Raw genomic sequence first — 19641 nt, forward strand, 5'->3', positions numbered from 1 at the left:
AACTGAAATTGAACCCAGGTCTCCCCTGCATAGCAGGCGAGAATTCTACCTCTGAATTACCCTTGCGTGCCCTTCCCTCCTTGCTCTTATTGCCTGATTCACATATTTATTCTTATTCTCTTCCACCCAGATGGGACCTTCTTCTAAGCATAAGTCTGATTATAAATGGAGCAGGCACATGGCAGGTGCCCCATAAATATCCCCGAAAACCTAAGGCCTCCCCCGGGGGACAGGGACTGTCTCCTTCCTTTCCACAGATGCTTACCGAGCACCTACGGGTGTCAGGAATCCAGCAGGGAAGGAGACGGACAAAAGTCCCTCTTCCCTGAGGATCTTATGTCCATGCGCAGAAAAGCAGACCAGACATGAGCGAACCAAGACGTGGCTTTGGAGGGGGACAGGGAAAGTAAGTGCAGGGAGGGTTTGGAGAGTGGCAGTAGGGGGAGGCAGCGCTCCCGAGGAGGCGCCCTTCGTGCAAGTGTGAGCTTCTGGAGAGGGAGCCAGCTGCAAGGGCTTCTGGGAAAAGAACCTTCTAGATTAGGCTCATGGCCCGTCAGCACAGTTCCAAGGCGCGGTGCCCAGTGGAGGTGGAGGATAAGATGCACCCAAGGAAGGACCGGCAGGTGTCCCCCGTGGTGACCTGCACACGTGCGGCCTGGGCTTCCTGGCCCTCGTCCAGCTCGCCCCTCCAACGGCAGCCCTCTGCCCCGAGGGTGCTGAATTCCCGCAGGCGCCGGGAAGAGAGGTTCCTGCCTCCAGGCCCCCCGCCCTGCCCTTCCTCCAGTGTTCCCTTCCCAGACGCCTGGGTCCAGAGGAAATGGAACAGCGTCCGCCCGGGGGAGCCTCCGCTTCGGGGCCCAGCTGCTCTGGAGGAAGGATTTCTTCCCAGCCGTCTCCCTTCCAGGGCAACCAGAAGGGACGGCTGGAAAATTCCGGGCTCCGGAAAGGCGAGCGCACAAGTGGTGGGAACGTGGGAAGGGACGCCGTACCCAAGGGCCAAAGAGCTGACTTCGGAGCCTCCACCCAGGCTCTGTCCACCGGGGAGGCAGTCCAGGCCACCAAGCCACCGTCCCCTCGCACTGGTGACCCGTGCTGCCTCTTCTTGGACCCCAGGCTTACGCCCTTAGATCCGTTCTCCCCAAGCCGCCATCCCATCCCCACCCGTTGCATAAAGCTTCCCATAGCCCGCCCCCCGTGCCCCTTGTTCTTGGGGTGAAGCTAAAACTCATTTTGAACAAACCTAACGAGACTTGGCACCCAGTGGCCTCAGCCTCAGTTGCCCACATGTTGACAACTGCCTCCTGTGGTCTGGGGAAGGCCGGTGACATCGCTTTCTGGGGTCTCCATCTCCCCATCACTCTCTTTCAAGTGTCTACTGGGGCCTCACCTCCTGAGGAAGCCTTCCTGGACACCCCACCCCAAGTCTGGGGCTCAGGGGCCCCTCCCCCAAGCTCTTCCTCCACACGCCCCATGTGGCTATGTGATAACCTGTTTGTCTGCCCCTCCAGCAGATTTGAGCTCTGCAAGGGCAGACCTGTGTCTGGCAGCACCCCTGTCCCATGCCTGGCACAGTGTCGGGTATGCAAAGTGCATGCTTTAAAAACAAAAAGTTTGTTTTTTTTTATTTGCAAGGTTGTACGCTTCCTTCTGGAATTGTAAGTGAACCTAAGAACAGTACCTGTTTCCACTGGGAAGTAGATATTGTTACCGAGAACCCACCAGAAGCTTTCTCCCTGTCAAGCCAAATATGCTTTGTGAATGTAGGATCCGTGGAGAAATCCCTGTAGCTTTACCTGCTGCTGTTTTCTGTTAGTTGAAGAATAAATTTGGACAGCTCCCTCCCCCCACCAAATAAATAAAATGAGATGGGCTTTCTGGCCAAATGGCACAGCCAGGGGCAGCTGTTCCATTGTAAGACAGAGAAGTTAGCAGGGATTTTACCAGCATCCCTTTGCGGCTCACACTCCTAGCTGAGACAAGCCTCGTGGGCTAGAAGGAAACCATCTCAGTGGGGACTGGTGCAGAGTTTGAGTCGAGAAGTGGAGAGCCTGACTTCCCCTTGCAGGAAGTTGAATGACCCTGGAGACGAGGCGCTCACAACCTCTCACTGCCAGGTGGCCCCGACCATTAGATGGCAGGGCTTGACACTATTCGTGTACCCCACCCAGCATCCCAGGAAGATCCCTGCCTTCATCCCTCCCCCCTGCCTCCAATAAACCCCAGGAGGGTACAAGGCTGGAGACTGAGAATGTGATCCTAGTGGCCCCCTGACCTGAATGTGAAGAGCTTCGGGAAGAATGCTGGGATGGGAAGGAGACTGCTGGGAAGAGACACTGTGTACCCAGCCCCCAGCAGAGACTGTCAGGGCCCGCAATACGGGTCCCCAGCCCCCCAACTGACACAGCCTGCCCAGAAGCCACCTCTCTCAACGTGCATTTCACAAGGCACACATGTCAAGGAATTTTTGCACTCCACAGCCTCCTGGAAGCCGTGCGTCCTGGGACCGAGCTTCATTGAGCCTCAGCTCTCCCAGCTGCAAAATCAGGGGCCATGGGACTTACCCCCTCCCAGAACGGTTGTGAAGACTGAATGAGATAATCGCATCAATCACTTAGCCTGGGAGCCTCCCCTACTATTATTCATTCCCCGTCCCGGGTGCCACTTCAAGAGGCATCTTGCAACTGGAAGCATGTAAGGAAGTGACCCTGTTCCCTGAGGGTATCTCGTTATGAGGATGTTGGGTTCTTGGGTTATATTAAGATGTGGTTTTCCTGTTGAGGCGTTGGAAACACCCTATGGCTCCTCTGAGGGTTCTGTCAGCCAGAGAAAGGGCAGATCTTCAGGAAAAAAAAGTGCAGGATGAGGGACCAACCCACCCACTCCCATGTCCCCATACCCCATGCCACGCTCCGCACTTGGGAAACCAGACTCCAGGGATTTGGGGGATTGCTGCAAGGGGTCCCTGAGCAGTGTTGCCAGTTTAATAAATAAAAATAGGGCACCCACCCAGTTGCTTATATTTTATCTGGCAACTCTACCCCTGAGACCACAGGGGAACCAGGGACACTTTCTTGACCAGGTGAATAAATATCATGTACATAAGCCTATTTTTCTAACATGGGTAGGTGCTATGCTGCTTTAAAAACACAAATCAAAGGCATCACTGAATTTATCTTAGCTTTTCGCCTGTATACACATCCACACGTACCCAGAAATTAGGAAGGGGACCAGTTGAAGAAATGTTCCAACAAAGCGAATTGCAAGTGCAAAGGCCCTGTGGCTGAAAGAGGTTAGCAAAAGAAACTGTGAGAAAGCCTGGCTGCTGCTGACCATGTATCTGTAATGTCTTCATCTAATCCTATGTCATGGGAAGATAGTCACATTAAAGAAGAATAAAACCCAACACATAGAGACTTAGTTGCCTGCTCACTACAAGACAGGTAGCAAATAATCGGCAGAACCAAGAGCTGACCCAGGAGCTCCCCTGCAGACTCAACTGCCTCCCTTCTCAGTCCAGAGATATTAAAAGCCTAGGGGATGAGCATTTGTGGAACCATCAGAGTTTTCTAATGTTATAAAGGGGCCCTAACGCAATGACATACCACTACACACCAACATAAAATGGCTAAAATTAATAAATGACAATGCTAAGTGCCAACGAGGATGTGGAACTATCGCTGGTAGGAATGCAAAACAGTGCAGTCACTTTGAGAGAAAGTTTGAAAGTTTCTTATAAAGTTAAACATACATTTGCCATATGCCCCAGCAATCCCATTCCTAGTTTTTTTTTTCCAAAGAGAAATGCGAACTTGAGGCTCACACAGAATCTCTTGCAAAAAGGTTTACAGGAGCATTGTTTATAACTGCCAAAAACTAGAAACAATTTAACTACTCATACAATGGAAGGCTCCTCAACAATAAAAACAAAGGAACCATTGATACATGCAGCAATGTGGAGAATCTCAAAGGTATCCTATTAAGTGAAAGAAGCCAGACTCCAGAGGATAAAGCAAAACCCCAAAATCCCCTGGCTGATGCCATGTATAGCATATCCTGGAAAAGACAAAACTACAGGGACAAAGAAGAAATCAGTAGTTTGCAGGAGGAGGGGGAGAAGGTGACTACAAAGGGGCACTAGGCAATTGTTCTAAATTGAGCAATTCCAATTACTAAATTCTAAATTGTTCTTGATTGAGGTGGTGGTTACGTGACTGAATGTGTTTGGCAAAGACTGAATGTGTTTGGCAAAAATCATAGACCTGTATGCTAAAAAGAGTGAATTTCACAATGTGTAAATCTATCTCAATTTTTAAAAACCCAAAGAAGGGAGAGGCCTGATACTTAGAAAATGGGACCCCTGCAATGGGTGTGTCCCTCCTTGGGTCTTACCTAAGATGGGTTGGGAAAATCTTAGCAAGTTCTAGAAAGTAAGCTGCACCACTGAAACGAGATTACACAGGGCAGAGACTGCCAAGGGATAGCCTCAAATGTGGATTTTTATGGTAAGGGGATTTTTATGTTTCCAATTGCAGAATAATAAATGTCATACCCTTTACCCTTTTCTCTGCCTCTCTGCCAGCAGGAGGTTTTATCATTTTTTAATGTTTTTAATCACTGCATTATTGCATATTTATGATAATTCCTTGAAAACATTTGTTCAATGTTAGAATGTATAGGAAATCATACAGAATTTTACAAATAAATTTTCTAATTTCAATTACAGGTTACACTTTTTGTTGTTGTTGTTGTCATTGCCACTTTCTTGAGTGTGAAATGACAGCTCATTGTTATCAAATTTGTATTCTCTGGGGATTTTATTTTCATATGTCCTCTGGCCACTTGGTTATGCACTTCTAAGAAGTGCCTATTTATATCCTATCTCATTTTCCAACTTATGTTTTTTGGCTTATTATTGCCTTTTTTTTAATCAATGTGTAAGAACTCTTTATATATGAAGGAACTAACCCTCCTCAGACAACCAACTGATCCTTACTTATGGTTGTGTTTACGTTTTCCCTAAATTTTTGTTAATTTATGTATAATTGGATATTTCTATTTTCTCATTCAAGACACCTGGGCTAACCTTGTGTCTAATGCTCCTTTTATCTACGGTATGGACAGATGAGTAAAAAATATGGATAAGAAATAAACAAATAGTGGAGGAACAAAGGTTAAAATAAATTGAACAGATTGAAATATTAGTGGTCAATGAAAGGGAGTGGTAAGAGGTATGGCATGTATGAGTTTTTATTTTTTCTTTCTTTTGCTGGAGAGATGCAAATGTTCAAAAAAATTATTATGGTGATGAATACACAACTATGTGATGACATTGTGAGCTATTGATTGCAACCATGTCAAGAATGTTTGTATGTCAAGAATGTTTGCATGCTTGTTCATTGTTTATAATAAAAATATTAAAAAAAAAAAAAGACATCTGGGCTTCCCATCATGCTAAAGAAAAACAGATTTTTAAACCTTAGGTTGTATTAATAGCCTTGTAGATTCCTTCTATGATTTGTGTTCATTCATTTTTTACATGTTATCTTTACTCCATCTGGAATTTATTTATTTATTTTTTTTTCCAGAGCAGGGAATATTTTACTCTATCAAAAGTGGGAGAAGGAATATCATGCTGAGTGAAATAAGTCAGACACAAATGTTGTTTGGTTCCACTTATATGAAATAGCTAGAATACGCAAAAGCATAGAAAGTGGAGTGTAGGTTCCTTGGCAGGGGGATGTGGAATTAATGCAAGTAGGCGCAGGTTTTCTGTTTGGGATGATAGGAGAGTTCTGATGATGGATGGTGGCGAGGCTGCGGATATGATCAATTCCGCTAAATGGTATTCCTGGAGGGTTGAGATGGGAAAGATATTGTTGTATGTTTCCACAATTAAAAAGAGAGAGAATGAAGACGCTGGAACTAATGATGGAGAAGAAAGGGTATTTTGGGGACATGTGAAAAAATTGGGGCATAGACTATAAGCTTTATATGTGAAAGTTGAAATTTAATGTTGACTTTCTTGTACATAAGTGAATGTCCTTGTTCTTAGGAAAAACACAGGGAAGTATTAAGTGTTTCAGAGCACGATGCATACAACCTACTCTCAGATGTTTAGAAAATAGATAGATGAATAGATAGAGAGAAAAAATATGGCAAATGTGACAAAATGCTTAAAGTTGGTGGGTCTGGGTATCATAGATACAAAAAAAGTGGAGGGGTATATAGGTTGGATTTCCTCGTATGGGGTTTTATCATTTTTGCAACTGTCCCGTAAGTTTGGAATCATTTCAAAATAAAAATTAAAAGAAACCTCCTGGGTCTCACACTAATCCTTCTTACTAACTCAGACCCGGTCCCTGTAGCCCATGGGGTTAGCCACCCCTGATTTTATTTTTCTGGTTTTCTCAGGAAGGGCTTAACTTGACCAGAGAGAGGAGGAACCTCGGGCAAGCACCGCCCTCTAGTGGCAGTTGCAGAATAGCAGGTGCCCTTTAAAGCCGAGAGAAGGCGTTTCAGCACCGGCACGCTTCAATCTCTCTCGCGGGTTTTCACTGTGCTGGTGATAAGGACAAAAAACCTCCCCACTTCTCGCTACATGCAAAGGCAACCTCCTCCTAGTCCCAGAGCTTCTGAACTCGCTGTTCTTCTGCTTGGAACCTTCTCCTCCAAGCGCTCTCTCTCTCTCTCTCTCTCTCTCTCTCTCTCTCTCTCTCTCTCTCTCTCTTCTCTCTCTCTCTCTCTCTTCTCTCTCTCTCTCTCTCTTCCCTCTCTCCATCTCTCTCTCTCTCTCTCTCTCTCTCTCTCTCTCTCTCTCTCTCTCTCTCTCTCTCTCTCTCTCTCTCTCTCTCTCCCTCTCTCTCTCTCTCTCTCTCTCTCTCTCTCTCTCTCTCTCTCCCTCTCTCTCTCTCTCTCTCTCTCTCTCTCTCTCTTTTTTATCAACCTAACTACTCATCCTTGCGATGTCAGCTGAGCTGTCATTTCCTCCAGGAGCCTCTGGCCTCCTGAGCTTAGTCTGATTCCCTGTTAAATGCCTCCATCAACACCCTAAATGCTTCCATCCTAAGAGGATTCTTTACTTGTTAAATATTTATCTTCCCTGCAAAATTACATGCTCCGTGAAGGGAAAAATTCCTGTCTGTCTTGTTCACTGCTGTAGCCACGGTGCCTTGCATACAGTAGGTGCTCAATAAATACTTATTGAATGAGTGCTAATTCTAACCCACTGTTTATTCATTTCTTAATCTAGAAGCCACTTTGGGATGCTCCCGTGACCTGGCTGTTCTCCAAATGCCACTCAGCCAGGCAGGAGTAGAAACGGGACAGGCAGGCAGGGGAGGGGGTCTTAAGTTCAAGAAAACTGGGTAAATAGGTAAATGAAAAAAGCCAGGTGCATTTAGGGCATTGAGAGTGCTTTGTCTGATGAGACCCTGGGAAGCTATTTTTTTTTATCTAATTATTTTTTTTTAATAAAGAGTTTCCTGCAGATCGTGGTGGCTGTGAATGCAGAGCAAAGAAGGTCTTGAATGTGTTTATAGGAAGTGGTACCCATGGATGGCATGTGAACAGGGGAAAGGAGGGGGTTTTTGGGGGTCAGAGCTGGCCTTTGGGGTCACCCAACTTCAGGAAAGAAGGAAGATGGTGACCAGATTTCACAGCAGAGACAGGGCATTCTAGGAAATTATCTCGAGTCCATAGCTCCCACCCCACAACAACCAGTTGCACATTGGGGCTGCCCCTTGGTTTTGATTTTTCAAAAGGTGTTCACAATGTGACTGCTGAATTATTAAACTGATATTTCTTTTAGTCTCCAGTATCTCACAGCAGCTAGAAATCAAAGTCTAAAATTGCGGAATTGTTATCTTCAGAGATCTTTCCATAAACCACTCTTCTTGAGACGCTTTCCTTGTCGGTATTTATCCAGTTTTCCAAGAAATTGTTCAAAAAATTTCACATAAGGAGCTAGACAAGTCTTCTTATAATCTCTGGTTCTACGTTTGACGTCAGACTCAGCTTGATTCTCTTTTTCCTCTTCATTAGTGGAAATGGTGTCCAGTTCACGACACATGGAACTTACGGTTGGAACTGCAAATGGATCAAACTGATCCACTTTCGTGGAGGACAATTTTCTAACCGATTCATCACAGACCCAACAATGGATGCCTCTCCTTCCAGAATATACCCAGAGATGATGCTTGAATCTAAAGTTCTCCTTCAATGCTCAGTTGATGATGTGCGTGGCCATTGTCGGGAGGGTCCAACACTTAGACCATATGTCTGCAGAACTACATCTCCTCCCATCTGCATAGTCTGTCATATCAGTGTCAAACACCAGCTCTTTCTCCTGAGCCTGGAAAGCTCCCAGCTTCACAGTATTGTATTGAGCAGGTCTGTGGGAAAATACTGCACCTATGTCAGTCTTTGGATTCATTTTCTGCATCTCCTTTTCCAGCTCACCTCGGTTGTCGAAGGATTGGTAGCGAATGCAAATATCACTTTTCAAAGTGAATGAAAATTCATGGTGTTGAGAATAATTCCTTATCACTCTGCCATAGTTGAGCCGGTGACAGTTTCTTTCATTTCTGAAGGACAGTTTTGCTGGATATAGAATTCTTGGTTGGCGATGTTTCTTTCTGTATCTTAAATATAACATACCACTGCTTTCTTGCCTCCATGATTTCAGCTGAGAAATCTGCAGTCTTATTGAGCTTCCTTTGTATGTGATAGATTGCTTTTCTTTTACTACTTTCAGAATACTCTCTGTCTTTGACATTTGACAGTCTGATTAGTAAGTGTTCTAGTTTGCTAGCTGCCGGAATGCAATATACCAGAAATGGAATGGTTCTTAAAAGGGGGAATTCAATGAGTTGCTAGTTTACAGTTCTAAGGCCGAGAAAATGTCCCAGTTACAAGTCTATAGAAATGTCCAATCAAAGGTATCCAGGGAAAGATACCCAGGTTCAAGAAAGTCAATGAAGTTCAGAGTTTCTCTCTCAAGTGGAAGGGCACATGGCGAACACAGTCAGGGTTTCTCTCTCATCCGGAGAGGCACATGGCAAACACAGCATCCTCTGCTAGCTTCTTCTCCTGGCTTCCTGTTTCATGAAGCTCCCCAGGAAACATTCTCCTTCTTCATCTCCAAAGGTTGCTGGCTGGTGGACTCTCTGCTTCTCATGGCTATGTCATTCTGTTCTGCTCTCTCTGAATCTCTTATTCTCCAAAATGTTTCCTCTTTTATAGGATTGAGAAACTAATCAAGACCCACCCAAATGGGTGGAGACACGCCTCTACCTAATCCAGTTTAACAGCCACTCTTGATGCATCACATCTCCAGGGAGATGATCTAATTACAGTTTCAGACATACACTACTGAATAGGGATTAGGAGAAATGGCTACAAAATGGGATTAGGATGAAAACATGGCTTTTCTGGGGTACATACATCCTTTCAAACCAGAACAGTAAGTGCCTTGGAGTAGGCTTATTCAGATCTATTCGATTTAGAGTACTCTGCACTTCTTGGATCTGTAATTCTACATTTTTTATAAGAAGTGGGAAATTTTCAATGATTATTTTCTCCATTATTCTTTCTGTCCCCTTTTCCCTCTCTTCTTCTGGGACACACATGAAATAAATATTCATGTGCTTCATGTTGTCATTCAATTCCCTGAGATCTTGCTTATATTCTTCCATTATTTCCTCTATGTATTCTTTCATGTGTAGGATTTCAGATATTCTGTCTTCTAGTTCACCAATCTTTTCTTCTGCCTCTTTAAATTTGCTGTTGTAGTTCTCCGTTGTGTTTTTCATCTCTTCTATTGTACCTTTCATACTCGTAAGTTCTTCTAGTTATTTTTTTTTCAAACTTTCAAGTTCTTTATGCTCACCCAATGTCTTCTTTATATCCTTCATCTCTTTTGCCATATCTTCCCTCAACCCCTTGATCTGATTTTTGATGTGATTTTGCATGTCTGTTCAAACATTTAGTTTAATTAGTTCTTTCAACTCCTGTGTCTGGTTTGAAATGTTAGTTTGGTCCTTTGACAGGGTCGTATCTTCATTTTTCCTAGTAAGACTCATAATTTTTTGTTGGTGTCTAGGCATCTAATTTCCTCGATTCGTTTATCCTGGAGGTTGTTTTCATTCTTTTGCCTAGGATTTTCTTGTTGGTTGGCTCTGTTCTTTGTTGTTCTTTGGCTTTTATTTCAACTTATTCTTGACCCCTAGCATAGTGTGCGGGTGTGAATCTGTTGTGTATCCCAGAAAAGCTATGTCCTTTAACTCTCATTCAACATGGCTGGTGGGAGTTTTTTATTATTCATGGAGATGTGACCCACCCGATTGTGCATGGTAACTTTTGATTAGGTGGTTTCCATGGAGATGTGTCTCCACCCATTCAGGGTGGGGTTACTTCCTGGAGCCCTTTAAGAAGGAACCATTTTGGAAAGCCACAAGAACTGCAGAGCCCATGCATCCAGAGACCTTTGGAGATGAAGAAGAAAATGGCCCTGGGAGAGCTTCATGAAGCAAGAAGCCTGGAGAGAAAGCTAGCAGGAGCCACTATGTTCACCATGTGCCTTTCCAGTTGAGAGAGAAACCCTGAACATCATCAGCCTTCCTGAACCAAGGTATCTTTCCCTGGATACCTTAGATTGAAATTTCTATAGCCTTGCTTTAGTTGGGACATTTTCATGGCCTTAGAACTGTGGACTTGCAACTTAATAAATTCCTCATTTTTAAAAGCCATTCTGTTTTTAGTACCTTGCATCCCATCAGCTAGCAAACTAGAACAGATTTTGGTACCAGAGAAGTGAGGTGGTGCTGCTGCAGTGTGCAAATACCAAACATATTGAAATGGCTTTTTAAGTGGATAAGGGGAAGATTTTGGAGGAGTTGTGAGAGTTTGATAGAGAAGGTTAGAATGCTCTGAGAGTACTGTTGGTAGAAATGTAGATGCTAAAGATACCTCTGACAAGGCTTTAGACAGAACTGAGGCGTGTGTTATTGCAAACTGGAAGGAAGGTAATCCTTGTTTTAAAATGGCAGATAATCTGGCAAAATTGAATTGTGATTTTGGCTGGAAGGCAGATTTTAAAAGCCATGCACTTGAATATTTAGTGGAAAAGATTTCCAAATTAAATGTGGAAAGTAAAGCCTAGTTTCTTCTTTCAGCTCATCGTGAAATGCGAAAGAAAAGAGATAAACCGAAAACTGAATTCTTGAGTACAAAGAAACCAGAAATTGATGGTCTGGAAAATTTTAGAAGGGAGACCCCAGAGAACAGTGCCCCACATGAGGGTTTAACCAAATGTGGAACCAGCCGCCATTTCAGAAAAAGCCAGGGTTGGAAATGGAGTTATCCAGGAACAATTTGTGGAAACTCCTGCTGTCTGATGGGCACAATCCTACTACAAAGAAAGCCAACAAGAGTGCTGTGGGACCTGCATAAATGGAGCTGCTGCCAGTCTGGACTGGTCACTCCAGAAAAAGAAATTAAAAAAGAAACTCATACATCCCATACACTTCACCCCTCCCTCTCTTTGACTACTGGCATTTCAATCTACCCAATTCATTTTACCCCTTATCCTTCCTATTATTTATTTATTTTTTATCCATTTTTTTTACTCATCTGTCCATTCCCTGGATAAAAGGAGCATCAGACACAAGGTTTTCACAATCATACAGCCACATCATAAAAGCCATATTGTTATACAATCGTCTTTAAGATTCAAGGCTACCAGAACACAGATCAACATTTCAAGTACTTCTTTCCAGCCACTCTAAGACACCATAAACTAAAAAGGGATAACAATATAATGTATAAGAATAACCTCTCGATTCTGTTTGAAATATCTCAGCCTCTGAAACTTTATTTTGTCTCATTTCTCTCTTCCCCTTTTTGGTCAAGAAGACTCTCTCAGTCCCATGTTGCTGGGTCCTGGGAGTGCTGTCCCACAGTGCCAGGGAGATTTACACCCCTGGGAGTCATGTCCCATGTAGGGGTTGGGGGGAAGGCTGGGAATTCATCTGCCAAGATGGCTTAGAGAGAGAAGCCACATCTGAGCAACAAAAGAGATTCTCTGAGGGTGACTCTTAGACATAATTATAAGTACACTTAGCTTATCCTTTGCAGGAGTAAATTTCATAGGGGTGAGCCCCAAGATTAAGGGCTCAGCCTATTGATTTGGTTTTCCCCACTGCTTGCCAGTATATCAGGAATTCTCCAAATGGGGAAGTTGAATATCTCCTCCTTTCTCTCCAGTCCCCCAAGGGGACTTTGCAAATATATTCTTATCCACTGCCCAAATTACTCTGGGATATACCAGACCATCACACTAACCTAGACAAACCAACAAGAGCTCATGCCATATTCAAGATTCCATGTACTTACGGTGTTCAACTAAACTGACCATAGAGGTTAAATTAGGTAATGTGCTACTAAAAATACAAATTTTGCACCAAAGAAACATCTCTCCCTTTCATCTCACACATAAATTGAAGTTTTAAAATATAGACCATATCACCCTTTATCCTGTTATTCTGATTTACCTTAGTCCTACCCAGATCCATTTCATTCATATTGCTAGCTGAAGTCTGATCCCTTTTACAACTTTTTAAAAAGTTTCTGTATGGGGTAGTGCTGACTTTCATAGCTACAGAGTTCAAACTCTGAGTCTCATAAACACCTAAAGTTTCAGGGAACCACCAGATTATATATGAATAGCTCAGTATCTCAGAATCTAGAAATAACAGTTACAACTTCTGAATATACGTAGCTGCTATAAGAGCTTACAATAAGATGGTTGGTTTTGATGCCTATATTCACAGGCAGGCAACCCCTAAAAGCCTTCCCAAGTAATTATTAGGCTGGTTGATTTAAATTTGTTTAAATTTGAATAGGTCTTTATTTTTTTAACCAGGCTATCTGGAGGACATCAGAGTGGAAGGAGTAAGTACAGTTGAAGTTATACATAAATTCTAAATTATTTCATGACTCTCTTTTTCATATTTGCTTTCTCCTGTCATTCACGTTGTGACCATCTTCCGTTATTTCCATCTTCTACTCTGCCTATGAAATTCCAGGGACTCTTTCTCACTTAAGTATATATTAACCCCTTCAGAAGCTTGATAAGTGTTCTACGGTTCTCTGGTTTCTGTCATTCCTTTGGTCATGGTGAGGTGGGTTTGGCTTTTCAGTCTTCCCATTCCTTATCCTGATTTCATCCTTGAATATGAGGCCCATTACCTGGAACAGACTCTCAGAGAGAAGGTTGAGACCTATGGAAACCTGTTAGTCTCCTTCCCGGCTGGTCTGCTTCTCTCAAAAAAATAAAAAAATGTATGTACTCTTTTAAAGAAATGGAATAGCGTGGTAAGCAATAAAATAAACAGTCCTGTGAATGCCTTCCAAAATATATTAATACTGACATTTTGCCAGGTTAGCTTCAGACATTTTTTTCCCAAAGATAAAGTTTATTACTAGGCACCTTCATATAATCTGTGATGAAAGAAAATGGTGGAGTGAGGTCTAGGGGCTTGTAGGTTGAAGTCTAAGCTACTGCACATGTCTGGCGGGTCCACGTTTGGTTCAATCCAGTCTTAGAGCTTCAGACACTTTTACAAATATTACATATACAAACCAAACCTTCTTTATTGTTGTTAGCCTCCTTCTGTTCCCACAGGCCACCACTCTCTATGATTTGGTGTTATTCACCATGTTTTATTTAACATCATTATTACACATGAAAGTGTCTCCCCAAATACTCCTCTACTGTAGAAAGTTGTAACAAACCCAAATGATCAAACCAAGAATTGGATTTTTAAATGAGTGAACCAAATTTCTTATATCAATATTAATAAATACAGGAAATATATTGTTAATTGAGCTAAAAAGTAAAGTTGCTGAATGATAGAGTAAAAATGCCATTTAAGGGCGGGCCGCGGTGGCTCAGCGGGCAAGAGTGCTTGCCTGCCGTGCCGGAGGACCCCGGTTCGATTCCCGGCCCCAGCCCATGTAAAAAACAAACAAACAAACAAAATATAATAAAACAAGAAAATGTTTAAAAATGTTTCCCTTTCTTCCTCCCTTCCTTCCTTCTCTGTCTTTCCTTCCTTTCCTCCCTCTCTCTTAAAAAAAAAAAAAAAAAAAAAAAAAAAAAGCCATTTAATGTAATATATAAACATATCACTTGTATGTCATAACTCATATAAACCTCCCCAGGGGAATGATTCATGTGAAATCCAGTATCATGGTTACCCCATGGCAAAGCAAGAAAGAATTGAGACCATGTGGTAACATATCGGGGCTTCAGTGATGCCTGTCTTATTTTATTTATTAAACAAAACTAGCAAACAAAACCAGAAATAAGCATGCTACAATATTTGCATTGATCATACTGTCTGGTTAAAGTCTTTCATTCTCATTCTTTTTACTTTTCAGTATGCTTGAAATGCAACATTATAAGAATAGGCAATGGTTGAATTGAGGGTATATATACTTACATAAAATTTACCACTCTGTAGCTATCATTGTAGAAATTGCTTTTCTCTTATTTTTTCATTCTTTGATTTTATACATCTAGAAATTAAATATTTTGGTTTTGCATATCTTTATATGTGACATGCCCATTTGTAAAATGATATTTGTTTAGGTTATTCCTTCTCTCTGCCTCCTAACAATAGGTGGGCAATCAGTAGGAGTTTTAAAGATCTAGGACATTATTTTTAAGTGTCCTCTCTTCTACCCTTCACTTCCCTCCTACCATCAGGACATGTCTACAGTTAGAGACAGTAAGAATAGGAAAGGTCAAGAAAGCGCCGCGTATGCTGAACACTGGGCTTCACGCGTCTCACCTATTCATTCATCACCTCTGCAACAGCTGTGTACATTTTTACAGAAGTACCCATTATACAAATGAGGAAACTGACACTGCTCAAAGAGATTCAGGTACATTCCCATGTCACAGAACTAGCAACTGGGGATTCACAATTGAAACAAAGAGTCTCTTAGTCTTATCCCGAAATGTTTGACATTTTTATGATCACTTATCTGCCTCCAGGATAATTGCGCTCACTGATTAGGGCCTCTATTTGTGAAGTAAAATGCTTGGATTAGGGAAATTTGCTGTGCCAGTCAACTGAACACGTGCTGTGATTATATGGTACGTTTTCACTGATCCCTGAGACACTATTACACAAAGTCCTAAATTGTTAGGTTATAAGATGAGTAGGCAGGTGCTCTGACATTCCCAGCACATGCCAAACCTTTATTGACTTCTTTGAAAGCTCCAAGATGCATTTCTCATGGATCTGGGAAGCAGAAAAGGCATAGGAGAGACATGGAGTTAGTGCTTTGCTGATCCCATGGACTCTTCCAGGAATTGCTGCAAAGACTCCTGAACCAGGGGCTGTGGTGGCCAGACCAGGAAAAATAAGAAGGAGGGTCTAATCTTCTATTATTTACTCTTAACATTTTCTTTTCCAGTACTGTCTATTAGTTATGTCAATGAAAGGGATGGGTGAAAACAAGTAAAACTAAAGGGAGGCACCTATGCTACTGGTGTGGGGGTTATTTCCACAAACTACAATAAAAAAGGGAAAAGGAGAGAGAAAGATACCAACAATATGCTATAAAGAGAGTAAAGTAAAGGCCAAATGGATCTACCCAGACTACTAATCCGTACATGGCGAGTAAACGTAAATCCTGCAGATATGTGAAATTTTTGCAATTAATTATATCCCCTTCTTTAACCTCCATTCGTGTGGTCAAAGGTAGTTACACAGAAAATATCATGGGTATCTGTTTTAGAAATTACTGTTGAAACAGAGGTAAAGAACTTCCAAAACCAAATCTCTTATCTTCTCACCCAGACAGAAAGATAAAACTAGGGAACGAGTGCTGATGGTTTTGCTATGTGCATACATTACACCAAAAACTTTAAATATTTATAAGTCACTATATTATCCTGTAAGAGTAATAATCCAGCTGCATTGGCTTCAACCTCCTTTCTCTCCTTCTGCCAGGCGTCTGGAGGCTTGCTTACCTGTTAATGGCCTGGATATCAAAGTTAGCTAATTATGACACATTTTCTCTCTAAGACCACAAAGATCTCATACTTAAATATTATTGCTATTTTCTTTAATTTGGCTAAGACCCCATATGTAGCTATATATAGCATATACATAGCCATGTGTATATAGAGAGAGCCCATATATATGAAACATGGGGCATAAATATACTCTTGTATATATACTATGTATATATGTGTGTGTGTGTATAATTCTCTCCCACAATTCTGTTATGGAAAAAAATGTTTCACCTTTTAGCTTTGGAGGATATTTTAACTTTCAACTAATGAAAATGGGGGGTGCAAGGGTAGTTCACTGTTAGAATTCTTGCCTACCATGTGGGAGACCCAGATTCAATTCCCGGCCCATGCACTTCCCCAAAAAACAAACAGAGAAGCAAACAAATGAGCAAAAAACCAATCAAACAAAAAATCAACCAATGGTGGTGCAATATGGGACCCTCACATGGAAAAGGAAACGTGGCCCCCGCCACACAGCATACAAAAGAACAATAATAGTAATGAAAAGAAAGTCATATTTGCTGAGTATCTCTCTTTCTTTGCTTGTTAAGAAGAAATATTAAATAATTTGTGGACACATTTTTAAGCCATCACACTCATGGCTTTAAGGCCACCATGTTTGAGGTGATGTAACTAGAACTGGGTGAAGCCCTATCAGCCTGGGTCTCTGACTATCTCTGGCACAGAGATCCTTGGGCCTGGTATCTCTTAAAATCAGTCCCATATGCAGGTTGCTTCTCTGACCCATACAGGCCTCATTTTCTCCAGCAGCATTTTCTAATGTTTTCCTCGGGCCCAGACGATGTGTCCTCTTTTGATGGTGTCAACTGAAACTCACTAACTCCGGGAGCTAGTATGTGGAAGACTGAAGACCAGGTAGGGATTATAGTTGTCAAAATAAAATGATGGAAATTGAGTGATTTCACAAGAAGATGAACTCTGGACTTGTTGGACACAGTGCCATAAAATGAATCGTGTTAACTATGGAATGAAAGTCAAATATTTGGCTGTGCCATTTACCAGTTATATCTTTGGGCAATTTACTAAACATTCCATTCTTCAATTTCCTCAAGAACAGATTAATGAGAATGGCACTTATTCTTTAGGTTTTATGACAGGACTCTATCAATATTTTAAAAAGACCTATTGTATGATTGCCCACTGAAAAGGGCTAAGAACACTGACCAACCCAGTTACACTCAGAACCCCCTCATGGCCAATCTGTGATTTCTAAATTACTATTTACCACTTAAAAGAAACTGTTCTCCATGGAGAAATGGTTGCTTCTCAATATGGGACAGGAATATATCTGATGGCCCTAGAATATCTTACCTACCAAAGTTAAAAGAGATATTGGAATAATAGGTTCATTTCAAAAGGACTCAAGAACCAAGTTGAAGAGCCTTCCATTGGCCAAAGATGGGACTATTTGAGAATCAATGCAAATAATAACTACAAGGGATTATAATACCTCAAATGCATTTAGAGTGTAAAGCTTCATAAAGATAAATGCTCATCTTTGGATAATTCTGGGAACCAATTTATTATTTCAAGAAGTGTTGGATGCAGGAATCAAGATGCATTCTCTCTTTCTTATGAGAACTTTGCCTTAAGGAGTACATGGTTTTGATCAAGGAAGGTCTCTCTTTATGGAAAAATTTCAGTAAGTGAGGAAATAAATGAGAAACTCAATAAGAGAGGAAAGAATTAGATTATCAGAATTTTATATCCCTGAATTAATTAATGGATCCAGGCAATAAACACCACAAAATCTGGTAAAACAGACAGTTTGTACTTTTTCATGACAATACATAAGAATAATTGCCAAAAATTGTACCTAAATATAATCAAGCCCTAATCAAGTCTCTACATCAGGAATAGCAAAATTTTCTGCAAAGAGCCAGATAGTAAATATTTTAAATATTTTAGCCTTAGTTTTATCATATGGTCTCTGTTACAACTATTCACCTCTACTGTTGTGTAAAAGGAGCTATAGAAAATGCATAAATGAATGGTTGCATTGCAATAAAATACTATTTACAAAAGTAGATAGCAGGCAGGATTTGGCACACAGGCTGTATTTTGTCACCCTGTGTTCTAGAATACACTCTGAAAATTTTATTCTAGAATGAATATTTACTTGAAGGTCTAGTATAATCCTGTGGGTCAGGGCAATGTCTGATTCCTATCTTATTCTCATCAAGTGTCCCTACTTGTCAAAAAAAAAATAGGTGGTAAATAAACCTTGGGAGTCAGGGAGAATTGAGAGGAACAAAATAAGGTAAGGAGAGGTAAGAGAAAGGCAAAGAGAAGGATCTGTCACTGCTTTGATTTCAAAATATAGATGAGATTAAAGAGTTTTCTCTTTGGTTTTGTTTTCTTGTCACTCCGTCTTTTCTATTAGATCCATCAACAACATAAAGCCAGGAAACCTATCAGATACTGCTGAATTTCTCCTTCTAGGACTTTCACAGGAGCCAGCACTTCAGCCCCTCCTGTTTGGACTGTTTCTATCCATGTGCCTAGTTACTGTGACTGCAAACCTGCTCACCGTCCTGACCATCATGTCTGACTCCCACCTCCACACCCCCATGTACTTCTTCCTTTGCAACCTGTTCTTTGTGGACATCTGCTTTATCACCACCACCATCCCAAAGATGCTCGTAAACATCCAGACACAGAGCAAATCCATCAGTTACGCAGGCTGTCTCTCTCAGATCTGCTTCGTGCTGACGTTTGCCGGATGGGAAAATGGAATTATCATAATGGTGGCTTACGACCGATTTGTGGCCATCTGCCACCCACTGAGGTACAGTGTCATCATGAAACCCAGACTGTGTGGGCTGCTGGTTCTGCTGTCCCTTATCATCAGTGTTCTGGACGCACTGCTCCACACTCTGATGTCCCTACGGCTGTCCTTCTGTGCGGGCTTGAAGTGTCCCACTTCTTCTGTGAACTAGCTCATATTCTCAAGCTCACCTGTTACGATATCCTCATTAATAACATCCTGGTGTATTTAGTGACTGGTCTCTCGGGTGGTGTTCCTCTCGCTGGGATCATTTTTTCTTACGTTCGAATTATCTCCTCCATCCTGAAAATCCCATCAGCTGGTGGAAAGTACAAGGCTTTTTCCACCTCTTGGTCACACTTAGTTGTTTCCTTGTTCTATGGGACAGGCTTTGGGGTGGACCTTAGTTCGGCAGGTAATCACTCATCCAATAAAAGTGCAACAGCATCACTGATGTATACTGTAGGCACACCCATGATGAACCCCTTTATCTACAGTTTGAGGAACAAAGACATGATGGCAGCCTTGAGAAATTCTAGAATATCTTCTTTCCGTTGATGTGGCAATGGCCTTGAGCCATTTCCAAATATGCTGGGAAAAAAGAAATAATGAGTGCTCCAGAAAGCCTGAGCAAGTTTTTTGAGTACAGGAGACCAGAAATCATCATGGTTAAGGGTGAGAGTTTTGGAATCTTGACCCTGGTGTTTGAACCCTACTCTGCTCTGTCATAGCTGTGTGACCTTTGACACTTTATGTCAACCCACTG

General features: G+C 42.0%; 1 protein-coding gene across 1 annotated transcript; it reads left to right on the forward strand.

Annotated features, from left to right (window-relative positions):
• Nucleotides 1-545: 545 nt before the first annotated feature.
• LOC143649180 (olfactory receptor 7G3-like) lies at nucleotides 546-19433 on the forward strand. Its single transcript, XM_077119379.1, is given in 5 exon segments — nucleotides 546-745; nucleotides 799-1082; nucleotides 1509-1578; nucleotides 18492-19009; nucleotides 19012-19433. Coding segments are annotated over 5 exon segments (1494 nt in total).
• The last annotated feature ends 208 nt before the right edge of the window (nucleotides 19434-19641 follow it).

This window comes from Tamandua tetradactyla, chromosome 11, assembly GCF_023851605.1.
Source record: "Tamandua tetradactyla isolate mTamTet1 chromosome 11, mTamTet1.pri, whole genome shotgun sequence".
Taxonomy (NCBI): Eukaryota; Metazoa; Chordata; class Mammalia; order Pilosa; family Myrmecophagidae; genus Tamandua; species Tamandua tetradactyla.